Source organism: Apteryx mantelli, chromosome 1, assembly GCF_036417845.1.
Source record: "Apteryx mantelli isolate bAptMan1 chromosome 1, bAptMan1.hap1, whole genome shotgun sequence".
NCBI classification, from domain to species: domain Eukaryota; kingdom Metazoa; phylum Chordata; class Aves; order Apterygiformes; family Apterygidae; genus Apteryx; species Apteryx mantelli.
Window position 1 is genome coordinate 149,516,087 of NC_089978.1, and position 26,103 is coordinate 149,542,189.

The 26,103-nt window shown below is 35.7% G+C and overlaps 1 protein-coding gene across 3 annotated transcripts in view; it reads right to left on the reverse strand.

Annotated features, from left to right (window-relative positions):
• Nucleotides 1–26,103, reverse strand: part of AEBP2 (AE binding protein 2) — a 52,389-nt gene that overhangs the window by 19,011 nt on the left and 7,275 nt on the right. For all 3 annotated transcript variants that reach the window (XM_067306373.1, XM_067306369.1, XM_067306379.1), the window contains exons 2-4: nt 13,577–13,784; nt 10,245–10,352; nt 2,319–2,505 (exon numbers count right to left, since the gene is read on the reverse strand). In XM_067306373.1, coding sequence (XP_067162474.1) covers nt 2,319–2,505; nt 10,245–10,352; nt 13,577–13,784 — 503 coding nt within the window. The remainder of the gene's footprint in view (nt 1–2,318; nt 2,506–10,244; nt 10,353–13,576; nt 13,785–26,103) is intronic.

Sequence of the window (26,103 nt, forward strand, 5' to 3'; positions counted from 1 at the left end):
GCAAAATGTAGAATTCAGATGCATTAAGCCAAAATGGATAAATAAGCTAAGATGCAACTCAGGACCTCTAAAAGTGAAATAATTTTGAAATGACCAGTCTTAGGCACCTCTATTTTGTACGACAACCTTGACTAACGTAGTCAACAAATTGAGATAAGCTTCTAGAACCATGCAACTACTTCACAGTAAGTCTTTTTCATTATGGCTAAGATGAACTAAAAGGATACAGCAAAGTGACTGCATAGCCATCTTCTGATTAGCCTTCTCTGCTTGCACCTTTCTGGTTTGCATAGATTGCTAGAGTGAAAAGGAAGGCTCTTCGAAAGTCAAATTCTGAAAAGAGGAGCTTTCTACGTTATTTTAATATTGAATCGATGTCAAAATTAGAGGAAGTCTTTAGGTTTGCACTTAAGATGTGTCTAATGATATATTTAAGAATGTATATTTATATGTATATTTAAGAATACCTAAGCATTGTTGGGGGGGGCACCCTAAGTTAACAACAGCTCTTCTAGCACTGAACTGGCTAGTGGCCACACAGTTTGGAAGACAGAGGAATATGAAATAAATACTTCTGAGTTCTAGGAGACACTAACTTTCCAGGAGTGACTTCCTTATTGAATTCAAGGCAGAAAAGTGACCACTGCTTCATATGTTTCAGTTGCTAAAACACACAGGTGAGGTATTAAAATAAGAACAATCACAACCATGTGATTTAGAATAAACCCTTAAGACCACTGGTATGTGCAACCACTGTTGCAGTATCATCTGGATAACACATAACTGTATTTCCTCATTGAATCAGAAACAGAGAGATCACTACAGTTGAAGTGGTCTGCCACAGAAAAGTTGTGGAAAAATAAGGAGTGCAATTGCCAACCCAGTGAAGTAACAGAAGGTTTCAGATGCACAGTCACTAAAATCCTACTACCAGTCAGGAGGCAAGACTTAAACAATTGCCTCCTTACAAACACAGTTCCATTTCTGTAGATAGTACAAGATATAACAGGTCTTGGAGCTCATTTAAACAAAAAAACAGAAAAAAAAATATTTCCCACTTCTCTCCAATACTATAAAGTTGACTTTACATCACAGGTAAAAAAAATTAATGGAAAATATTTCTTAAACTACTGATATGCCAGCAAGAAAAAAAAAAAAGGATTTTTTACACGTCTGTACTATAAAATGTAAGTGTCACAGGAACAGTTTAAAAATCAGAAAATAACTAGTTCACTATTGGAAAGTGGTATCTAAATCAATTATCAAACTAACATAAGAATTTGTTAACACTTGCCTAGCTTTTTTCTAACCATTCCTGTACATAAAAATCTCTAAATAAATTTGACATATTTATTAGCCTGATGCTAGGGCAATGAGAAATCAAAAAATTGTATCAAAGTGGATTAGAAAAGGTATGTGATTAGTGATTACTGCTGCTGACAGCATGCTTACTGGAAGTAACCATCCTCACTTTAAATAGTAAATCACATTTCAGTATATAAAAATCAATGGACTTCAATTGTGCAGAGAAAGATTAAAAATAACAAATCAAATCTATCCAAAATTAGATCTTGGTTATGCTGGTAAAACCATCATTAAGCTAATGAATAGTTGTGCTCAAAGAAGAGCTTATATAATACACACTTATCTCTAATTTACGTGATTATGCATTCCCTTTCTACAGTAATGAACTTCAGATCTCATGATTGCTAAACAGAACATTTTCCAATAGTAATATAGTTAGCATACAAAAGGTCATTCCTAAAATGAAAAGCAACATTAAACTGGAAACTTGAACTGCTGCTCACAGAAAACCAAACTTTTCTACTGAACACATAGGCGCTTTGCCCTAAAAAGGGAACACAGACAGAGTCTAGAGTTGTTTTATTCCCATCACAACAGATGCCAACACTACATTGCTAAAGACCACCAACCCCATCAGACCCACATTTGGAGAGAAACAAGCCTTTCCATCCACAGAACATCCACAATGAAGGACTGAAGTACACTTTCTTTTTTCTTTTTCTTTTTTTTAAAGTTTTGACCTAAACTAGTTCTTGAAACTCAAAAGAACAAGAATTACCTTAAAAAAATTATTTCACCTGCATTTAGATTTTTACATTCCTCTGTTGCTTGGAAAATGTTTTTCAAGCATATCTCACTTTTCTGTGAAAACATCTCTAACTGCAGGCAGCTTGAGGAAAGATACCATGGTCAAAGAAAATGGAAAAAAAAATATCACAATAAAGCTATTAAAAAGTTTTGCAAGTTCTAACACTGCAGAACTTTGAATAAATTCTACTTCTGGAAATACTTACGTAACGATCGTCGTCTTTTGTTCTTTAACTTTCTTCTTTTATTCATTCCAGCTTTAGATGGAGATTCCTCTTTGGCCTTTGGCTGGCTGGCAACTTTTGAAGAGTTCTGCTGGCTGAAGTGTGTGGGCACGTGACGGGCAAGTCCTCCCTGAGATGCAAAGCTGGCATTGCACCCACCAACCACACACTAATGAGGAAAAAAAAAAATTAAAAATGGTATCAGTATGTTAGGTGGCACTCATTCACATGAGTTTGACAGATCTTTCAGTTTGCCTTTTCTGGCTTAACCTTCAACACACTAAAAGGAAGATAAGTTCTAAATGACCATGACATTCTAAAAAAGAAAAACAGAAATATTACCTGAAATATATTCCTATTTGAATTTGTATTAGCTCATAACAATTATCCAGTGGTATAATCTTTATCTATGCTGTATAACACTGTATAGTTTAATACTTTCTGTTAATGCTCCACAAAGTTAATAAAAGATTATCTTAAGATTCTTTTAAGTTATTGATGTTCAAGTTTTATTAGCAGTTATCTATACATTTATTTGGGGACATTGCTACTACTTTACAAGCACTTAAGTTCTTATTCCTAAGAGAACGGCCTCTTTCTCTCAAAGAGAAAAATAAAAAAAGATCCAATAATACCTGGTTGGAAATACAGAAATCACAGGATACACACATGCCACTAAGCTAGTACTGACTACAGTCACTATTAGTATTTTTATAAGCATTTGGCTTATATTTACAATTATCTAATCTACAGAATGAGAATTTAAATTACACTGTTGGGGAGGGAGCAAAACGCTTCTCCTGTGATCTGAATTTTTAAGTGTAATACAAAAATGATTCTAAGACATTCAGTCAACCACAGACTGCAAAGAATTATGCATGCAAGTGACACATTTTTCTTCTCCTGATCCAAACAACAGCAGCAGGCAGGTGAACTGACCAGCCAGCAGCAACAAACCCATCGTCATCATTCTGAACCATCTGAAACTTCTCCTTCCTCCAACTCTGTTCTGCTTGTCCCCTCCTTTCCCTCTTTCCCAGCTCTTATCTGTATCGCTCCTCTCTAGCACCCCCTTCACAGCAAACTGATGAAGCAGCTGCTGCATGAGCTTGGGAATAAGTAATGCTGCAACTATGCACATAACATTAAGTTTTCTCTGAAGACTAAGGAAGAATTTCAAGCTCTTACAGCAATCTACCCCAGGCCTGCACATTTGACTGAGAGGCAAGAAAACAACAGTAAAACACCACTCAGCACGTTTTGTCCCTAATACCCAACTGTGTTATTTTCAACTGTGGCTGCAGAAGAACCAAACAGCCTATTTCTGCCTCAAAACTAGTAAATGGTTTTCCCTGATCATACAGAATGGGAATATAGTGTCCATAAAAGAAATCCTGTGTTATCCCTGAGGACATAATATTTGCTTTAGGACTAAAAATAAATAGATTTCAAAACAATAAAAGCCAAAAACAGAAGGACATTTTTAACATTTTTATTTGCATGTTCTTATTTTTTTAGTAAGCTTAAAGGAAGTTTTCTAAGAAGTCACCTGACTAGAAACATGTAATTGTCTGATAAAAAGCTTTAGGATTTTTCATACTGTGTATTTGTTCCTGCCACATACTGTGTATTTGTTCCTCCCCCCCCCACCCCTTCCTTGCCTGCACTAGTAAGTGTTTTAGGAACTGTGAAGATTTCAACCAAAAAACCTATCTACATCTATTTATCTTGCCCTGTAATTCCCCAAGTTCAAAAACTGCAATACTGTACACTTATAATGTAGTGACTTACAGTATTAGAAATCTATCACATCTATCAAATTCAAAAAAACACTCAAGATCCTGATTTCACTTTCTCTATGGTAACTTCAATGCAATATTATTTACTTTAAAATCACACTGAAGATAAAAATTTACACTTTGTTCTACTAAAGATATAATCAAACTCACAATCAACACAGATAAAGATAAAAAATACACCCATACATTAATTTGACCAATTTCTTATTCTCCAGTTTTGAAGTCCCTGGAACCAGCTGTCTTGTACAGAATAAGCAGTTTCATGAAACTAAACTAAGCAATTAAATCAAAACTTAGATTTAACTTTCATTAAGGTGCTATTGACTTAAGTTGCTGGCTCTTTCCAATCCTATGAGCACAGACAAAAAAAAGTTTGAGCACAGAGAAAAATCCTGCCCTGAAGTTCAGCCAAACTCACTATGAAATTTTAAGTTTCAGTTTTGCCAATGCCTGCTAGAAGGCATCAAAAGGTATCAAAAGGTATCAAAAATAATACTAAAGTCTTGGTACAGGGCCTGCATTACAATATTACAATTTTATTAAAGTATAACGTCAAAAAGCATTACCTTCTGAAAGTAGTACATAAACATTGTCAGGCACATTTCTAAAAATTTATAAAACCTTCAGTTTTTAGGTTCATAAGACCTTACAGTATTTCTTGTCAGATGGGAAAAAATGATTTTATGACTAACTGCAGTTTGGCTCACAATGTCATAACTTTACTTTTGTCTAGCCATTTACGGAGAAAGCACAATCACAGATATTCAATAGATCCTCCACTATAGCTAGCACTTACTTCTCTCGCTCTACCCAAGTTTTACTTTAAAATGCATTAAATCAGCATTCTTAAATCCTCGATACATACAACTTGCAATTCGAAATTATCTAAGAAGCCTATTTATAGTCTGCAGCCAAGGTATAAAATATTTGCAAAGACCACTGCATTCAGATACTGTGTAGTTTGAGACTACCAGGTCATGTCATCAAATATTCAAAAAATGATATATCAAAGATGATAGAGAATACCTTTGTAGTGGACAGGAAATATCAGAAGAGGAGAAAAATCTTACCTGTATTTTCTGTTTTTTTTCTCTAAAATAATATATCCAGCAATCCGTTACTAATGGGTTAAGTCTCTTCTCTCCAAAGATAAAGGAGCAGTTCAGGCTGTCACTTCAGGATCTCTGGACGGTAAGTCACACCAAATCAGCTTCCCACCAGATAATTACACAGATCTAGAGGGCTTCTAATAAATCAAACTCAACTATTATGCACAACTTTAAACCAATCTCTTCATTTTTCCCCAAAACTTAAATCTCAAAATTTTGCATTTAATTTTAAATATGATAGTTTGGGTCCGGATTGGTGGATATGTTACTTCAAGAGAAAATAAGTTAACATGTAAGAAGTTTAATTTCTCCAGCGTACCCATACCCACCATTATTAATGGGCAGTAATGAACAGTGACTTTAACAAACAGGATATAAAAACATCTAGCAATACAGTTTTTTTTCTATTAAATTCAAAATAATCAAATCTCCTTTTTAGAACATTCAATGTGTAATTTTTCCAATAATAAATCCAATAATAATATCTTGGACATCTGAATAAACCTTCTTACTGTCTTATCTTCTGACTGTCCAGGCAGAATGCCTTTACATTTTCTATCTGCATCTGCAATGCTCTAATGGATAGAAGCTATTCTGCCAAAAGAATAATTGACATGAATTCCAAATGAGGACTGAATTTGCTTGGCTGTTTTCTAGGTTTCAACAAATGTTACTCTGTTGAGAATCATGTGAAGTGCAGTCATCCCTTAATGAATTCCGGAAGTTAGAGAGAGTAAAATGAGCACCAAATTTCATTTTTATTTTTTTAACAAAGGATAAAAGCCTCTGTTAAATCTGTATACTGTCATTCACTGTTACAGAAAACATTTACCACACACGAGCAAACCCTGCATGACTGATCTCAAACATTAAGAATATACCCACTGGAATCACTATGTGAAAGCAGCTGGTAGCATACCCAAATGCAATCTTCTATGTGAAGAGAACTTTTATACGCAGTTATTTTGCAGAAAATCTCCCTCAGTTTTGAGCCAACTCTGCTTTAGCATTTGTCCTTTCATTGTGGCTAACACCTTGTATTTGGTAAATCAGACTACATTTAAGAGTTTATTTGGCATGGCTTCAGGTAACTTTCAATGTCTTCTATGGCAACGAGGCACAGCAAATAGTACTTCAAATCTTTCTGAAGTACTAGAAACCATGCTGAAAAATGCAGGGTGTCACAGCACATTAACTATTTAATTATTATTCATAACAGGCAAGTCTAGGACAATAAAAATACTTAAGCGAAGGAAGAAATTCTTGCTCAACTAGGCAAAGACCTGTTATCTGCATCAGTTTTCTAACTCAACAGGTTATTCCTCTAGTTCCATCTGCCTACCTCTTCTGAAACCCTGAGAGTTTTAAGTTGTGGTACTCTAGAAAGGACCACTACTAAATGCTGATGACACTCCACAATGTTTCACCAGTTTCTAAAAAGCTACAAAACTTGATTTATATAAGAGAACTAGAAAAGAACAGTGTAAGTTTTTATAACTCTCAACTCTAGATGTAAGATCATACACAAACATACTAAATGTCTTCAGACAATTACATGCTCTAAAAATACCCGTATTAAATCAATGCCTGCAATGGCAAAAAAGCTGAAGGGATAGCTAGAATCAAACTGCTATAAAGAAAGAGAAAACTTCCAGCAGCACAAAAGCAATGAACTTTAGGTACTAAGAGGAGAAGCAAAAACTTCAAAAATACCGAACTGCAAGCCAAAGAAAGTGAGTAAACTCTCAGACCAGAAACACATTCTGCAAGACCCATTTTTTTTCCCCACTTGACAATGAAAACAAATCTAAGAAACAGTGCTTAAAAAGGTGCGACCAGAAAAGTATACCACTTTGCAGGAATAATATTTGACTACAGACAGAGAACTAGATCTGAATGGACTTGTTTTTTCCTGTTTTTGGAGAGATTGCTGGCTGCTCTAGGAAAAGCTGCTTTCTAAATAATCTAAATTTAGCTATGATGGCCTCAAAAAAAAAAAAAAAAAAAAAAAAACACCCTATCCATTTGTGCTACATGAAGCCCAAGGCCATCAGTATTAAAGATTTAGGGTAGGAGGGCACAAGTGGAAGGGCAATATGACAACAGCAAAGGGGAAAATGAGGTCCTAAATTCTGTTCAAAGATCCAGAGTATCATTTTTTTCCTTAGTTTAGTAGATGAATCAGTTATGTCTCCTTCTTATTAGCTGAACTCACACTACTAGGAAATGGGTCCATATAAAAGCAGAACTAACATATCAATGGGCTCAGAAATAAGTATTCATAAGCAAATTTACCTTTTTTGTGACACATATAATATTAACATTGAGGGGGACACTAAATTACACAAAGAGAAAGTACAGGAAAACTTGTGAAAATATGAAACAATTGCCTTTGTAATTTAGAAGTGGGTTCATTCCAGTGACTACACAGTTATGAAACTTATATGTATGCACGAAAAGGGCAGGTATACCCACAAACACCTTTTAATAGGAATGCACAGCTGCTTATTTACAGCAAAATACAGTTTGTAATCAAAGGGTATCACATGCTTCTTAAAAATACAGTATTAAACCCAAAATGGGCAACTACATAAAATGAATCCATCTACAAGCAGAAGGGAGGCAGGACAGGGACACATCCTTCAGAATAATCCTGTTGCAAAAGAGCTTTATGCCTCAGACAGTCCTCTATTGACTTTCAATTTAATAAAATATCTTTGTGTCTTATTTTGAAATAAAGAGGTGTAAGAATATAGAAATCTCCCATATATTTACGAATCTCTTCTCTACATTAAACAATTCCAGCTTTCTCATACGTTTACAAACGTGTATTTTCCATGCTTCTGATTGTCACTTTCCTAGCTAATATTCTTTGCCTTTCTTAAAAATATCCTGAACAGAACAGAAGGTCTCAAAGTTCGCAGGACCAGGTTAAGAAATACAGAGATAAAAACAGAGGGACCTGAAGACAGTAGGAATAAATGCTGAAGTGACATGCATTGAGCCACAATGTTAAAGTACTGCAATCCCAGCCTGGGATGTATTCTTTCCCTCATTACAATCCCAAAGTGCAGAAAGTCAGCTGATAAAATAAGCACATTTAATACAAGACACTTACTTTTAGACCTAATAGTTTGAAATTTTAGGTCTCTATCTAGCCCAAAAGACTGGGATATCAGCTTTTGCCGAGTTTGCTAGGTAACTCTGGCACTCAAAAGTATTAGAGGTATGTCTGAGGTATGCCCTCTTCTTTCAAAGCCACTGTCTCTACAATTGAATTCTTAACTGTTTCTCACCTGTTCTTTCACAGTTAAGTTTCCATCCTTTACAACAACACTATAGCTGAATAGTTGCACCTTTTGACAGCTTGCCTATTGGCTTCAAAGTTGTGGCATGGTAAATACTTGGTCTGAACAGAGCAATGCTCCAATAACAGACATTTAAACAGCAATTAAGGATTAACAGAGAATCATTATCAACTTTGAGCCAGAACAGCACAAGCCTACAAACTACCCTACTGGAAGACTTATCTTCAAAAAAAAAAACAAAAACAAAAACAAAAACAAGCAAACAAACAAAAAAACCTGCCATTATATTTTAAGGCACATAAAAATATTCAGTTCAAGGATGAGACAAGGGACAAGTTTCCTCTGATGACTCATTTTTTAATTTGATTCAGGGACTACCATTTAAGATAAGATCAGTTACTGGAACAATCATTTTCTCAAACTTTCAGGGGTCTACGATCCTTATGGATGCTTCTAAGAGCATGCTAACCTTATGCTTTTGAACAAAGGGTATGACAACCTGTAGAGTAAGTTCTCCCTTGCCACTCACTCTCTGTCACAAATTTTCAGACTAAACTATGCAGTTTGGAATGGGGGGGAAAGAAAAAAAAAGTATTTGGTACGGAAAAATCTAGTTTAAATTTCACTGGAGGAAAAAAAAAAAAAAAAAAAGAGTTGTTCACTTGCACAGAAGTGTTTTTACTCTCCAGGCATTTAGCATAGTTTTGTTTTCTGTCATAACTACAGTTATAAGCTGTGCAGAATAAGTAAATCCTGGAAGAGGTCACTGTAACAGAAAATTATTTTTCCAGTAATTAAACTGCCTTAAAATAGAAAAGCAGAACATGTTACTTGGGGGGGGGGGGGGGGAAGAGAGAAGAAGGAAGTGGAGAAACAGTGACTAAAACCTTTTTCGGGTGGGAGGAGGGGGAAAAAAAGGGGAATGAAATGCTACCTAAATTTAAGAAAAACCCTAATTGATTTTCAAATCCTATATGGAAGGAGAACTTCAGTCTAAAGTAGCATGGGTGGGACTTACCATCAAGTGATCCAGGACTGACAGCTATGAACTGCCCCAACTGTATCCATAAGAGCATGAAGCAACTCATTAATAACGGATTGGTGGATATGGGAATGATAAACACTACTATACCTAGAATTGCAGGTACAGATTAGGGGGAGAAAGAAAGAGAAAGTTAGAAATACTATGCAGGAAATACAGTCAGCTCAACGGTCCTGCATTCCTGACTTCCTTATTATTTTCAGAGAGGTTAACCATAAATAGTCATTGACTGTGTTTCAACTGAAGTTTGTTAAAAAAACCCTGCTTTTATCCAAGCACAGAACGTGCACCATCAAGCACGATCCCGACTTTAATGTGGAAGTGTAAAGCATGAGGCAAAATATCTTATTGTTACAATGTAGACGAAAATGCACACAAAAACTGAACTTCAGACAGTATTCTTCTGTCTTAGACTCCCCTACCATTTACAGACTAAAAGGAACAGGGAGGAACAATAATAGTACCTTCAGCTGTTTTCATGAGAGAACAGAATCTTTGGGCACTACCACCGCAAGACCAAAGCTCAGCTCACTTGATACTTTTAGCAGATCCTCCTGCATTGGCATTATGATTAATACAGTCTATCAGGAAAAAAAAAAACCGCTATCATTCTTAAAATAAAGGATGACACATTTTACAATGAATCTTACCTTGAAAGGTTTGTCCCCGCTGTGTGTCAGCATATGCCTCTGCAACCAGCTTTGACTTGTTGAAGGTGTATTATATACTTTGCAACCTTTCCATAAGCAAACAAATACCTAATAAAGTAAAAACGTGATTAGCTTAAAACTAACTCTAAACAACAGTAAAAAGTTGTTCAAAATCAGGTTAATAAAGAAGTTTGTTTTCACAATACAAAGTAGTTCAAAACATTTTGAGACAATAACCATTGACTTTTAAACACACTTCTCATAACAAGAAAAAAAAAAAACCTCAAGTATTCAAAAAAGCAGGTCAGTGGTACAAAATATCAAAATCCAGATGCTTGTCCAGATAAACATACTCAGGATTCACTGTAGATACAGTTGAAAACAAACTCTTTAATTGCTAAGTATTTAGAAAAAAAAATTAAAATAACAAATTTACATTTTCTGGATAACAATGATAGAAAGGAAGAACAGACCTCATAACCAAGTCATAATTCTTTGAGCATGACAAAGTTTAAAATTTTTCCAGATATCTAAATATCCTTATTTTAAGAGTTTTATATTAGGAAAAAATGGACATTCTAAATTGGTACCTTATACTCATATCCCAATGAAGAAAGTCACAACCTTATCATGGGATTAAAAATTTGCATTTTTTTTTTAATGGTTCCGGTGTACAGAACAATCACATGCACAACAGTGCATGAAGGGAGTAGAATTTACTCATGCTGCTTTTCTCTCATCTCATTTTGTCTATTTATAAACTAAAGAACAAAAAGGACTCAATGAACACGGCTTTCATTATAATTTCTTCAACAGGTCTGTGTGTAAAGAAATCTAATATATAGCCCTAATTTTTAACAGCAGAATGCAGTCTCCCAGAATAGAGTTGTCCAAAATACAGGATTTCAGAACAACAGGAAACTAATTGAATTCAAGTTTCTTCTTCTCTTTCAGATATTAAAAAATTTGAACCTTCAAAAGATAGTGGTACATCAAGGTACCCCAGCTTACTGATGAAGAGCTGGAAACCCTGCATGCCTGTCCAGCTGATCCAGATTCACTGGGCCAGAAAGCCCAGCTCCCAAGTATTTTGGTGCCTGCTGCGCCTCTGTGTTGAGATTCCCCACCCGCTGGCAGCCACAGAACTGGAGACTCTGAGATTCCTGGCCTCCAACAAAGCTCTTGACTTTCCAATGTTTTCATCATCACCTGTAGACTGCAGGGCACTCAGCAAAGGAGAACTACTATGAAATAACAAATTACAGAAATGCAGTCCCCTCAAAATCAAAAACAAGCACTTGGTTTTACGACAACCCATCAGAAGTCCAGGTAAGGCTCCTTGGGAAATCTTGCCTAAAGACTGAACCCAAAATATTTCTGACAGAACTCTTTTTTTCCTTTTTTTTTCTCTTTTTTTTGGTAAAACTGTTTTGTCAAAAGATAAAAAATTTCCTAGGCTTTTCATGGAGCTATCTGGTTTGGTATGGAACTATTATCTCAATATCAACTTGGAAAAGATATATACCTTTTACCATACAAGGATGCTTATCTCGTTGCTTTTAAGCTCTCAATAAGCAGTTACTAATATTACTTTTCTTTAAATTTACAGTCATTATAGATGAGTAGTATCTGAAATCTAGTCAAAACCACAGTATTTCTAACTCTCCACTTAAACGCCTCGCCAGCAGGTGGCAGACAAGTCCTTGAAACAAAACAGCCAGTGTCAGTAGCCTTCCCAAGTATCAGTTCAAAGAATTTTTTAAAAAAATAAAACTCCAACAGGACAGATAGAAGAAGTGTGAACTGAATGAAACGGTCAGATGCTTGGTGCTTCCAGCAACCTTTTCCTTCAGAAAGACAACTACAGTCTAACATTTTATAAACAAAAACCTCCACAAGTCATGTCATATAGAATGTAAGCAAACAGAAACAAAATAAATTAAAAAAAAAAGAAAAAAAAAAACTTACAATCCTTTTGCAAAGGAATCAAAAGGAGCCAAGGATGGGACAACACGTATTACCAGAGATGCACTTATGCTAAAGTCCACAGGATACTGATACACCTCATCTACTTAATTCTTTCATCCAGGATTCAAATAGTATTTTTACAAATCTATGAATAGAACCACACAAATTTATCTCACAGATAGTTAAGAAGTTGATTTACTGGCTGGATGATTCCGCTCGGGGCTTGGACTAAAAAAAAAAAGTCATCAAATACCAAGCTGGAAGTTCCATCATACTAAAAAACATTACCTAATACAACCACTGAGTCATGCCTTTCTCAGTGACTAAATGACATAATAAAGTAATGAAAATCTGTGTTTTGTTTAAATCTCCTATACACTCCAGATAAAAGTTAATGGTCTAACATTTCACTTCTAAGGAAGTGGCAGGACAAAATGTCAAAGATAATGACTACTCTAGGCTAAGATTTGACATCACCTCTCCAAGAATTTGAAGAGATGCAGCATATGATACTGAACGCCCAATATGAAGCGGATAGATTGCTTGTGTTTGATATAAAGCTAGTTTACTTTGAAATATTCTAGGCAAAGGGAATTTGGGAGTCTTTCACAGGGAGAGTGTTTTTGTTTTTAACTAAAGTACAAAGCTGAAACTACATTACTGGGAGCTGTTTTGAAACATTAAAATTGTGAAACCAACAGAAACTACATCATTTGACTTGGGAGTAGATTAAAATTGAAACGCATACATGATCATCTATATTTCAAAAAAAAAAAAATTAAATGCAGTGTATGTTGAAGCTATGACTTCCGAGCATCTATATCAGAACTACAGACAGAGCTGTTTCAGTTTGAACTCCCATGATAACCAATCTTACATCTGCCCTATTTTATATATATATATTTTATGTTTATATATTAAATATATTTTATCCCTAATGAGATTCCATTTGTGAATATTATCAAGCTGTGACTTTTCCTCAGTTTACATGCAGCAACATGTATGCTAATGATTTTAAGAAAATTAATGCCAAGTATAAGCACTTAAATATACACCAACAGCTTCAAGATGCTGAGAGATTAGCACCTCTATCAACAATTTCAGACTTTCAAATGACTTACTAAGAAGAATTTACTCCATGTCTGAAGTTAGTCATTCAATCAAAAAAACCACATGATACCAAATCAAGTGAATGATGTAAAACACAACAGCTGAATGCCCAGTGCCAGGCTGCTGAAGGCTTACTCCTAGTTACCACTAGATAGAGAGACGATACTTCAAAACAAAATTTGTGCCTATCATTGAAGAAAGGAGTATTGGGAACTAAGGAAGAGGGAAATAAGGTAAAAAAAAGTAACACCAACCCCTCCTCGCTGACCATCCACATGTATGGAGCGAATGTGATCTGCCAAATCCGGGCTGGAGCTGAAGCAAGCATGGCAGTGGTCCCAACAACAGTTATACGCAATGCTTTTTGTAGAGGAGGCAGGAACTCCTTGTCCATTCATCATAACTGGAGTTGAACGCCCACTGGAAATTGTGCTGTCTACATCCATAATAGTGCTGCTTATGCTGTAAGATAAAAAGAGAAAGTTGGTATCTGTTGCACAATGTCTCTTTCAGATGTATTCAGACATGTTGAAAAGATGATCTTAGGCAAACACAGCATTATTTTCAGTGGCTCTTTGCCTGAACTACAATAAATTTATAGTAAGGCAGTAGTTACTGTAACTCCACAGTATAACTTATTCTGGACACTACCAACAAAAGGGAAGGCTGGAAAATTCTCCCAGTCACTGACTTGCCAGAAGATTAATTCTCCTGTGATTAACAATTATTTTTCAACTTCATCAAGCAGCCATTCATTATTTTCATTCTCCAGAAACACAAAAAAAAGGCATGCTGGGTCAGGTCAGAGATGTATCTAGCCCAGCATCCACCACCAATGCTAGATCCTTAAAAGCACGCAGAAGAAAAGTTTTACAAAAGGTTTAAGGCACTCCCATACTTGCTCATAGCCCTCCCTCTCAGGGGGTCGAGGACTTGTTTGGGTTGTTTTGTGGTGGGTTTTCTTTGGGGGAGGAAGGGGGGAGGAAGGGAAGAGGGGTTTTGATCCCCCCCCCAAGTTTCCAGAGAAGTTGGTCACAGTACTGGAAATATATGGCCAGCAGGAGTCATTTTTGTCAGCAGTTCTGCTCTGTATCTTGGTCTAAGTCAAGCCAACTACCAAAAAAAAAAAAAAAAAAAAAAAAAAAAAAAAAAAAAAAGTGTGGAGATGGCTGCAAGTTGTCCCTGAATCAACACGTCACGCAGCCACTGACGTACCTCTCTTTCCATACATTTGTTCACAGCCTTTTAGAACTCTTAAACTGTTCTGTGACTTGATGGAAGAAAATAATTTATTTTGGAAGGGACCTCAGCAGGTCAGCTGGTCCAATCCCCTGCTCAAACAGGGCCAACTCGGATCACATTGCTCATGGCCTCGTCCAGTTGAGTTTTTAATGGATGCTTTTAAAGGATGGAGATACTGCTACCTCTCTGAACAAAGTCTCTAATGTCTGATTAATATTTTCTCTGTGGAGTAAAAAAAAAATCCCAACATCTCATTAGAATTTCTGGTGTTGAACTTTTGCCTGTTGTCTCTTGTCCTTACCAGCTGTACACTTGAGAAGACTCTGGCTCCTCCTTTTCTATACTCCCCATCTGGTCACTGAAACAAACAGTAACTCAGTAACTAACAGTAACTTCTTTTCCTAAAATTGAAGGAACCCAACTCACTCAGCCTCTGTCACGTGCTTAAGCCTTTTAACCATCTTGGAGGCCCTCCACTGAATTTCCTCCAGCGTGTCAGTATCTGGGACGAGCACCAAACTGGACATTAATCCAGATGCAAGTGCATAGAGGGAAAGAATCACTTCTACTCACCTGATAGCTACACTTTTGCTAATACAGCCCTGTATGTGGCAGTAATTTTACACAGCTGTCTTTAAATATTATTCGAGCAAAGTGCAAGGAACACTCAATGAAATTGCTTTAAAGAAAGAGAAAATAATAATATCCCATCCATTTCCACATAACATTTATAATTTTATAGACTTTAATCACACCCCTTTTCTTCCCAAGCCTCTTGCATATCTTTTTTGTGCCAAAGCATCCTGCTTTTACAGGTACAGGTGCTGTTCCATCTTTCTGACCATGACTGAAAGCTTTTTCCATATCTGTTCTTATTCTACTAGTTTTTGAGATGGATGAAACAAGAACTGCATCATTATTCAAAATGCAGCATCATTAGCATGTTTTCTCTTTTGTTTTCAAAGACATTACTACCAATTTCTCACATTACCTGTGTCTTGTTTAATCATTATTGAACCAGCATTGTTTCCTGGGACATCTATGATGATTTCAAGATATCTTTGCTTATTTGCCTTTAGATTTTTTCCTCACCCGCTATCTGCATTCCTCTGTATTTATCAATATCAAATTTTATGGCTTAGTCCCAATAACAGATTCCCTTTGCAATACTTTCCACATTAAGCTTTAGTTTTAACTACTCTGAGTAATCATTAGCAAACTCTGATCTGAAACAGGGAGAGATACCAGTAAGGTAACATTTATGAAAATGCTGACTATTATATTCCAAGAACAGATCCCTCTGAAATCCCCTTTTGATAAACTTGTCTCCTGATATTATTAAAACTGAGAAATTATTCTTAGGCTTTTGTTTTCAAAATTAATCCAAAAAAGAATCTTTCTCCTTCAAACATTTTAGTTTTAGAGCCCTTGACAACAGGATTTTACTTTTAATTAAAGTGTATCAAATTCAAACTTCTTAAATGTCATGCAAATACCATATCCTATTTTTTCTATTAAAGAAAAAAAAATCTAGTAATTTGCAAGGCATGACTTCTCCCTGTGAAAGTCATAATGGCTCTTTACTGCTACACAACATTTTTCCATGTGCCACTATTTTTATTTTCTTCCTTTTCTATGTCCTGAATATTACACATCTTTCCATCTCCCCTCCTCTTCCCTCACTCCCCTTTTCCCCTCCAAAAGGTAACCTCAGTTCCCTTCTTGCCATGTAAACTCACCATCTGTGACTACCAAATAAAGCAAAGGTGGCCAACAGAAGCATACATATCTGGCTTTGAATCTGTTCAATACTGATTTCTTTCCCCAAAAGACTGTTTTGTATGTTCATTAGAAACTTCCAAAAAGTGCATCTAGCACTGAGCTGAAGCTACCAGTCCCAACAGTGTTAACAGCCACTAGCTGCAAACTACTCGTAAGAGTAGTTTAGGATCCCTCTAGAAAATTGGCATAGCTTTAAGTGTAAAATATGTTGCAAGCAACACCAATTTTTCCACTAAGCCAGGCCCACAATAGATGTACTAGGGGACTGACAACCCCTCCTTCCTCAGCTGATGCCTAAGTCAAAAATTATTCCTGAAAGTAACATCCTTAAAATTGTGTTATGAAAGCAAAGTTAACAAAGAGGATGAAAAAGAAGAATTGAAGAAATAATTTAATCTGACCCCACATACCAAATCTAGAATTATCAAAATATACATTTCTCAAAATCAGTGTTAAGGAGAAGTTTTAAATGCATACAAGATGGCACACAGTCTGACCACTTGTGTTGAATACGGTAATGTTATACGGATCAGTGGTTCCAACAGGAAGCTGCTTAACCAAGAACAGCAAAGCACTGTAGATACACTACTCATGCAATAGCTGCCTCAGATCACTTCAAATGGATAAATAACCCTAACTTTCTCACAGCTGAGAAGTATCAAAAGTAAAGATTTTTTTTTAAACTAGGAACTCAAACTTCTAAGCAATTTACAGTCAGTCCATGTTTCTATATCCATTGACAGCATTAGTATCATTCTAAAAAACCCCTCAGAAGAGCATAAGCCAACTTTCAAACAAAAGGCATAGAGCTAGAGACCATAAGTACAGACTAAGAGTGGTTATTGAGCATACTTCTCAAGGGTGCCCTTCTTTTAAGGCCTAGTTTTAAGTGAGAAGACAATTAGAATACATAACCCAGCATGAGTTTTGTGAAGGGTGTGTGTGTGGTTTCTTCAGTTCACAGGCATGAAATCTGACTAATTTCTCTAAACAAAGATGAAAAATACCCTAAAATCAACCAACCCGTAGCAGATGAGTGTTTATTTAATATGGCAAATGCAACATACCCTGACCATTTTAGGGTACAAAGTCACAGGTCACTAATTTTTACAGCCTAAAAAACACAAGCAGTCAGACATTCTATATATGCTAGTCCACTTGTAGAAAACAAACTTATTTTCAGGAAAAAATATGGAAGAGATGAAACTAGTAATATTGATTCAGGAAAGGATATAAATATATAGATAAGAGATTTCTAGCTATAGATGGATATATAAAGATATAAGTTTATTAATGACTTGAGAAACCAGTAACACTTAGAAGGCTGATTTGGTTGTGATAGTTTAAATGTTTGCTTGATTTGGTTCTAATAGCCTATGTGTTTGATAAGGACTGACAGATTAGAGTTTCATGCATTATATCAAATTTTAATATTAGAGGAACAGAAACAGAAAAAGCAGGCCATAGCACTTAAAACAAAAATAGCACATGGAATTTCTTGGAAGTTGAGGATGAAGTGCTATACCTGACCATGCTTCTATGATCCATTCGATCATGCTGAATTCTATTTAACTGTCAAATCCAGATGATTTTTAACATGTCAATAATTTATTTATTTAACAGAGAACTCCCCCTTTCTCCCAGTTTGAATAACTTTGTGTAAGATATTAAGAAAGTAGACCAATATCGTGATCAGAGGACCTACTACAGAAATAGCCAAAATGCTTATAAAACAAAATGGCAAGCAGCAGTCAAACAACAGATCACTATTTTCTGATCGTTTCTCTTGGCAACTTCCCCCAAAGTGCTGCCCTGACCACATTCCTTCACTAAAAATAATTCATTAAATAAAAACACAAAATGAAATTTGCAGTTTTCACAGAATCACAGAATAGTTGAGGTTGGAAGGGACCTCTGGAAATCATCTGGTCCAAGCCCCTGCAAAAGCAGGATTAGCTAGTACAGACTGCACCCAGAACCATGTCTAGTTGGGAATTTTTTCTCCTGTGTCTCCAGAAGCAATATATTTTAGGTGCTCAGGGATCTACCAGTACTCAGAGGACCCAGGATTATTTTCAGTCTTTCACACTCAATGAGTTCTGGGTCATCCAGTAAAGAAGAGCTGTGAAGAGAATCCCTGTAAGACCAAAAACATCTTTCCTCTGTATCATAATGTTTTATACAGCTCAAGAATGTACACATTTTCTCTGCTAGTATTCCATACACCGAGAAAAGATCAGGAAACTTTTTGGAGAAAAAACTATAGCATCAGAGCAGACAATGACTTGGAAGGTCACTTGCCACTGAACTGCTATTTCAAGAGGCAGCTGAAAGATGATGTTAAGTTTTATAACCAGACCTATGGCTGTTGCTGAATACTGTGAAGACTTAATTGCAACACTGTTTTTGTTAAACCTGCTGATTCACCCGCTTTTTTGGTTCTTTGGGTTTTCAAAAAGGGCATGAGGGAGGACATGCATGGAGGTGAGATGTGTCCACACGCTGCACAATTTTTTTAGTCCACTTGAGTCTTTTCCTGACCAAAAGAATGGAAATAAGTCAACCCAGCCCTGTTTGGAATACTAAGACAGTGTCCGTATATCTTTCACCTCTGAATGGGACTTTTCAATCGAATCTGACTCAGTATCTACTTGGGATGATCCAAGAAAGGGAAAAGGTCCTTAACAAAGAAAAGATAATAATGGAAAGCACATCACTCTGCTTTCCTTTCGCTTTCTCATCTGAAATCCACAAAGCCTGTGAGTCAGAAACTAATAATACATATCAAAGGAGAGGAAATGGAACAAAGTAAGGAAAACGAGCATTCTGGAAAACTACTGATAACACAATGAAGATACTAAAACAAATTTTTAGCTAAGTAAGTTAAAGTGAGCTTTCCCTCCTTAAAGGAGAAAGAAAAAAAGAAGAAAAAAAGACTTTTCCCCAGCGCAGAGATCTGTTTAAATCTTGACTGCCACTCTCAAGGCAGAACGACACTAGTAGAACTTAAGCGCTTGTGGTATTCTCCTATTGCCAGTGACAGACAGGTCTGGTTTTGCTCCCTTGCTGCAAGCAGGCTCCAGTTCCATTGTAACGGATCTATAGACCATAGCCCGATGAAGAACATTAGACATTTGAGTTTCAGAGAGTTCAACTCAGGGGTCATCCCAAACAATAGAGCATCAAAAACAGTCACTGCTGGAGAGAGCCTGCATACACAATAGCTGTTTTTAAGAACCACCATTCAAAAGACTGACTAATTACTAAAATTTAAAACTGTTACAGCAAGCACAACATAGACTTCAAGCTTATACTATCCCCATTTTCATCCTCATCTGAGTACCAGAATCAGCCTGAAGCAAAAATCACAGCACTAGAGACAAGAATCAAGGACACAAATCTTTAAAATGCCTTAGCACATGCACACACCTCATTTTACTCAAACACCGGCAAATGATGCCTTCCAAATGCAGCAAGGTAGAACTGGAAACACAGAATCTTCTCAGAAGAGTCAGACCTTTTTCCCTCCTCCTGTAACTTTTCCTCTGCTAAGAGGAACAGCTTTGAAATGGTACTGACATTTAAAGTCTGTTCATTAGGCAATACAATTAATGTAAGCTTAAATAGAGGAACCATTACCTCAAAAGCACTGCTTGAGCTATTATTTTTACATTCTACCCATAGCTAAAATAATAAATCTTCATGATCAGGAGGATTAAGATTTTTCTAACATCAATTTCATGTTAGAGGTTAGCATCTGCACAATCTGTATGTGCATGTGAATCAAATCAATCTAGCTGGTTGAATCCAGTCCAGACAGTATTTAAAAATAATCTTAAAACTGATAAACATCAGTGCTAACAGCTGAAAAGTCATTAGTAGTTATAAGCCATTATTTTCACTTCATAAGCCATTATGTTCACTTTATAAAGAACAAAAGTTCTTCAAGCAGTTTCAATCCTGGATTCTTCTCCTCCTTTAAGGATCTGAACAAAATTAAGTCATTGTTGGAGTCATGTAAACATGAAAATGTTCTTTAATAATAAAAAACCCTCCAAATTCTTTCCAATTTAAAATGCACAAACTTTAAACCACATAACTTACATGCACATTTGTGCATTAATTGCTGTGTACAGTTAAATGCAAATGAAAATATAATGAGCCTGTGATTTAATGCATTGAAGAAAATGGTGTATGGCACATCATTCCTGACACATATTTAGCTCTCCAAGGAGATCGATTTCCTATTTCAAGTAATCCCTTCCATTCAATTAAATGAATGGGATGCCTACCCCAAAATCTTTTTTTCTTTTAATTTTCTATAACTGCAGACATAGCAGTCTAGAAGAAATATCAACAAAAACAAAACACGCGAGAACAGCGTGATTTCTTAACTTTCCATGAACCCCCCATTAGCAACTGTCCACTTGAAGTAATAGCACAGCCACACACCAAACATACACCAATACAAAAGCCCAGTCAATTTATTACTGTATTTTTAATGTCTGCTAAACATACTCCCTCTAGACTTTAACTGAAGTAACCTTCCCTCAGGCAAATTCAGACCTAACAGATGGGCCTTACACCATGCCCTTGAGGGTCAGCAAGCGCGAGTTCAGTCTGATCAACAGGAGCTCATTTCAGAGTTGCAGCACCTCCACTGAGAACGCTTAGCTTCCAGTCCCCAGATGTTCAGTAGGTAGGCAAAAGACTCGGCTGATTTCAGCTAACACCAAGGGAAATTATTTTGATCCTATAATAAATAACCTCATCTTGTAAGGCAACAAACTAAAGACCAGCAGAGTTTTCAGGGAACATGGTTGCTAAAGCCAACACTACTGAGTAGCCACGAAGCTGCACACTAAATACACTAAATGCAACAGAAGAATCTTCAAAAGCAGTTTCATATAAAGTACACAATGAAAATCAAGTCATAAAGCATCAAATCCATGGAAGATTGCCTCTGACTAGATGAAAGGCATAATTAACATTCGAGAATCCAAATATGATGAACCTCACTGAAAGTACACGAATATTTTAATTATAAAAAAAAAAAACCTACCAGGTTTTTTTAGTTTTCACTAGCCTGTGAAACACAAATTCCAATGATTTAATTATAGGTGCCAAGTAAAAACAAAACAAAAATTGCAAGGGGGAGAGGGTGGGGGGGGGGGGAGGACAGGCCCAGTGATCTGTTCAGTGACATACCTGGGCACTTCATCATTTTCATTTGACTAGGAAAAATCAAAATATAAAGAATATAAAGAAACTTAAACTTCACAAGTTTCCCCATTATTCTATTCCTTTCCAAGGTGAGAAGCAGCACTCTGGAGCATAACGGCCAGTGGACCATTTCCACAATAACAACAGAATATCTAACAATTTCAGGACTTTTGACAATGGCAAATTCAAAGTGATTTACACTCACTATTTCCTATAGACTTCTTTTACCATCAACAGTCAAGCAAAAAAAATCCTTATGATACTTGAAAATTATCAAGCCTGACCTCCCATCTTTGATATGAAGAGCCTTCATCTGTCCTAGGAAATAAATCACTTTTTTTTTGATAAAATCTCCATCACTCGCAAATGTGGGAGCGGCTACATGTTCTCCAAGAAGCATTATCTGATTTATTACTTTATGTTCCACTCAAGAATAAGAACTGCAGACCAAAGCTATTAAGAACTAAAGTAGGACTAACATTGTTTTTAACAGCTAACAATTTCAATGGTACAACTGAACTTGTTATAATTGACCTTGACGCAACTGAACTTGATACCAGAAATTGTTACATTGGCTCCCAAATGAGAGCAGAGAAAGAATAAATTCATACATTTTTGTATTAACTATCACTGGCCTTCAACGAATATTAAGCAAATGTGAATGCCAACATCTTTATGATGTTACTATCAGAACATCAACAACAGGGTACCAATATACAATAAAATGCAGTGCTCAAGGCAACTATTCACAGTTGCCCAAGCAGATTTAAATTAATCTTTGCCTTATGCTCTCCAAATGACTATGGTGCCAATTTAAAAATGAGATTAAAACAGATCTGAAGAAAAATGAAGAGCTCACAAAAAACAAGCCAACACTATGAGCCAGCAACAGAGTGGAAAAATTTAACACTTGCCTGATCTTTCTCGTTCCACTCCCTACATTTGGTCAATTTTGTGTTTTATGATGTATTATTTCTATATTGGTAATACATACACTTCTACTATTAAATTTCCACGATTACCAATTTAATTCCCCAAATCAGAAACATTTCTGCTCCACAAGAGAAAGAGTTTCTCTTATTTTAATGTGTGTAGTCTGATTCCAGCATAGAAATGCCATAAAGCTTTGGAGCTCCTATAGTTTTTTTCACTTAACCAGCAAGTAATTCAGAGATAATCTTCACAGTAGACAGGAAATAACTTCAGCTACCTGAATTCCTAATTAGCTTTTTGATGATTAGCTTTTTTTTCCTGGGAAAACCATTTGTTTTTAATTTAATAGGCTGTCAAAATCATATAATGACTCAGATAATCATCAGTTCCTGAATTCAGGAGAACCTACCATCAGTAAGAAAAATTCAATGTATGCATATAAACTACCATCAAAAAAAAAAGGAACACAGTCTGCAAAACACTAAATGTCTGCAAAAGAAAAAAAAAATGCAACAAGACACAAGAATGCCTGGGTCCAAACAATAACCCAGAACTATGCGCAGTAAAATCCACCACTACATCCTGAAGGCAGCACCTTCTATTCACATCTGCTCTTGCAGCTCCAGATACAGTCCACTGATAGTCAACAACACAACTCACTCCATGGCTCTTCAAAGGCAAGGGAATAAAAACAGTATAGGGAAAAATTGCAGATGTCAGCAAAGTTGTTTTGCAAGGAAACAAAATGAAGGAGAATTAAACCAGCAATTAAGAGCTGTTATAAGAAAAGTTAAGAGAGGGATTAAAAAAAAAAAAAAAAAAGGGGGAAACAGGACTGCAAGCTTGGTGTTGTAGCATTTTCTGGAAGCGCTTTCAGGTTCCTGATACCTTTAAATAGGTGAAAAGCATGTTGATTAGGTCAACCTATGGAGAAAGAAAAAAGACCAGAATTTCCAGAACTGCATGAGTTAAGAGCATCAATTCTCTTAGAAGCACTTCTGCTTCTGAATCACATTTACCTGGCATTTTTTGGAAATTCCACCTATGCTTTTTTTTTCATTAAGTTATCCTAACAAAAGATTCCTGAAATGAACAAAACTCGAGAAATTTTCAGAAATCAATCTTAAAAACAAGCCAGCAAAACTCCTTATTGAAAACCTATACAATTACACAATTACTAAGAAATCAACATGGGGGAAAATTAAAGAAATCAGGGAGAGATAATTTCATACAGCACAACAAGTGATAACATTAAAGACTTGTTTAGAAATTTCTTTTGAGGCAGCAGCTTATTTTAGAATAAAGCTATTTCTAGATTAGGTAGAAATACCTTGAAAAAGGAGCAACACTACAAACATTTCAGTTTGATGATATAAAAGTGGGAGAAGTTAGAAAAGCTCTTCAACGGAGAGAAATCAAAGGAACTTAAAATAACAAACACGCACAGGAAATAAAACAAGACTGAGAAAGTGTGTTCTGAATCACCACCTCTCTGGAGCTGTTTCCACTCTCCTGAATTACCTATTTGATTATGTAGGTTGTTAGCCCTAGAATACTTGGGCTCATAGATTTACATAACACAAAACCAGGTTATCGTCCAATTTGTAGCATACAGAGGAATCAATAATATGATAAAGAAATGTGGAATGCCAAAATATCAGAAGAACAGTGAGAGAGTACAGCAAGTTAAATGTGCATGCCTTGCGATACGACAGCAAAAAAGACTACATATGCAAAAGCATTACACAAATCAAGAAACTGTAAGTGTCTGCCTTAAAGATACAAATAACACTGAATTTCATTTCTGGGAACCACATTATCTGCAACTTGATTATCTCCTTAGAAAGTTAGGGAACAGGAACAAGTGGTTCATAATTTTAAATCTTTACTGATAAAGCAGTGTCCTTTACAAACACAGGTTAACTAAGATAGGCACAAAATAAATGCTTTCTATAGTTGAAGAACTGCCAGATTTTAAATTTTTTATTGTGCTTTTCATTCTGAAAATCATAACCAATTTGAAGTCTAGTCAGCAATGGAAGTCAAAAATATTCAGGCACAATGTCAAGTAAATTCTGCCAGGTGCTAACATTGCTGTCCCATTCTCCCATCCCCAAGACATGTTTCCCCTGTACTAAATGCGAAACTCAAAAAATGAACAGAGAAAGATGCAAAAGAGACAGTACACAAAGGAGACCCAAAAAAGCTCTAATTTCAGTTACTGTCACATTAGGTTTGACTCAAGAAATAGAGAAAAGAAACACAGACAGGATAGCATTCTATGAAGTAGCAACTTTGCCTGTTCATACTTCAGTGAATAGTTGCTACTTCGAGTATTAACCAGCCATCAAAAGTAGAGAAACCAGCAACATAGAACTACACTAATGGACTCAATTCATAACATAAAGGCCATAATTAAGGTCTGATTCCCATTCTGCTAAACACTCTACTAAATACTACTTGTATAAATTGTTCAATATACAGCTTGACATGCAAGTCAGCCTAAGGAAGTCTACTAAAGACATTCCAAAAGTAGCTTTATTTCAAAAGAAAAAAAAATGTGATTTCTCTACTTACTGTGTATATAGAGAAAGTATTTTCATTGAACCTTTAAGATCATTTACATTTGAAATCTTTCTTACACTTACTAGCATGCATCTGAGTTATGGTTACAGCACAATAAACTATAATATCAAAATTAGGACTTCGCTGCAATTTTACAGGGCAAATGGTAATTCGTACAAGATGCTATGCTGAACAATGTTAAGATTAACAATAAGTGGAGGTTATGCTGCATTCTTATATAGGTAAAGTATATTTCATAAACGATATTAACATTACCTGTGCTAGTAATCTTGTTTTAAGTCTCTGAACTCAAATATCTTAGGTTCTTTTTATTCAGTGAAACTTCAAGTTATTTGAATAACAGCAATCTTATACTACGCATCATGATGACAATGTTTGATATCTATCAAATTAAATCTTTTGCTTTTATACCAAATATCTTAGCCTATGTCTTAAGGAGCCCTCTATTAAAGAAAGCATCCATTAAACTTAAGCAACCAGAAGTTTAGGCAAAGATCATTTAAGACCTTAAATCCTATTATAAAGAGAACTGTATGGAGAGAAAAATTAGACACGGAAAAACAAATTCCAGGTCACTATTTTTTGCATTTTACCACCATGAAGAGGGGAAAAAAACCCAACAAACACACACACATCAATATCTTGAGTTAGAGGCTGCACATTTATTTTCTTGATAATGTTTTATTTTTTAGTTTTGCAAAATGATAACTTAAGAATTGTAAATGCTATCTCAATGCACTGCAAAAACAATGATAAACAGCAAGTATAATAAGGAATGTTTATATTTCATCTTCTAAATTAAATTTATTTGAACATACTCTTATTTTAAATGTGAACAACTCTGGACACCAGGCATACAAAGCTACAAAAAGGACCTAGTTACATAGATAACAAAACAAAAAAAAGTTCAATTATCTTGAACAACCTTCTAAAACTACTAATTTTGTTTTTCAACAAGTCATGCCATCAGTTTTTAAAGCAACAGGGAGCCTGGAAGAGACTCACTGCTCACACA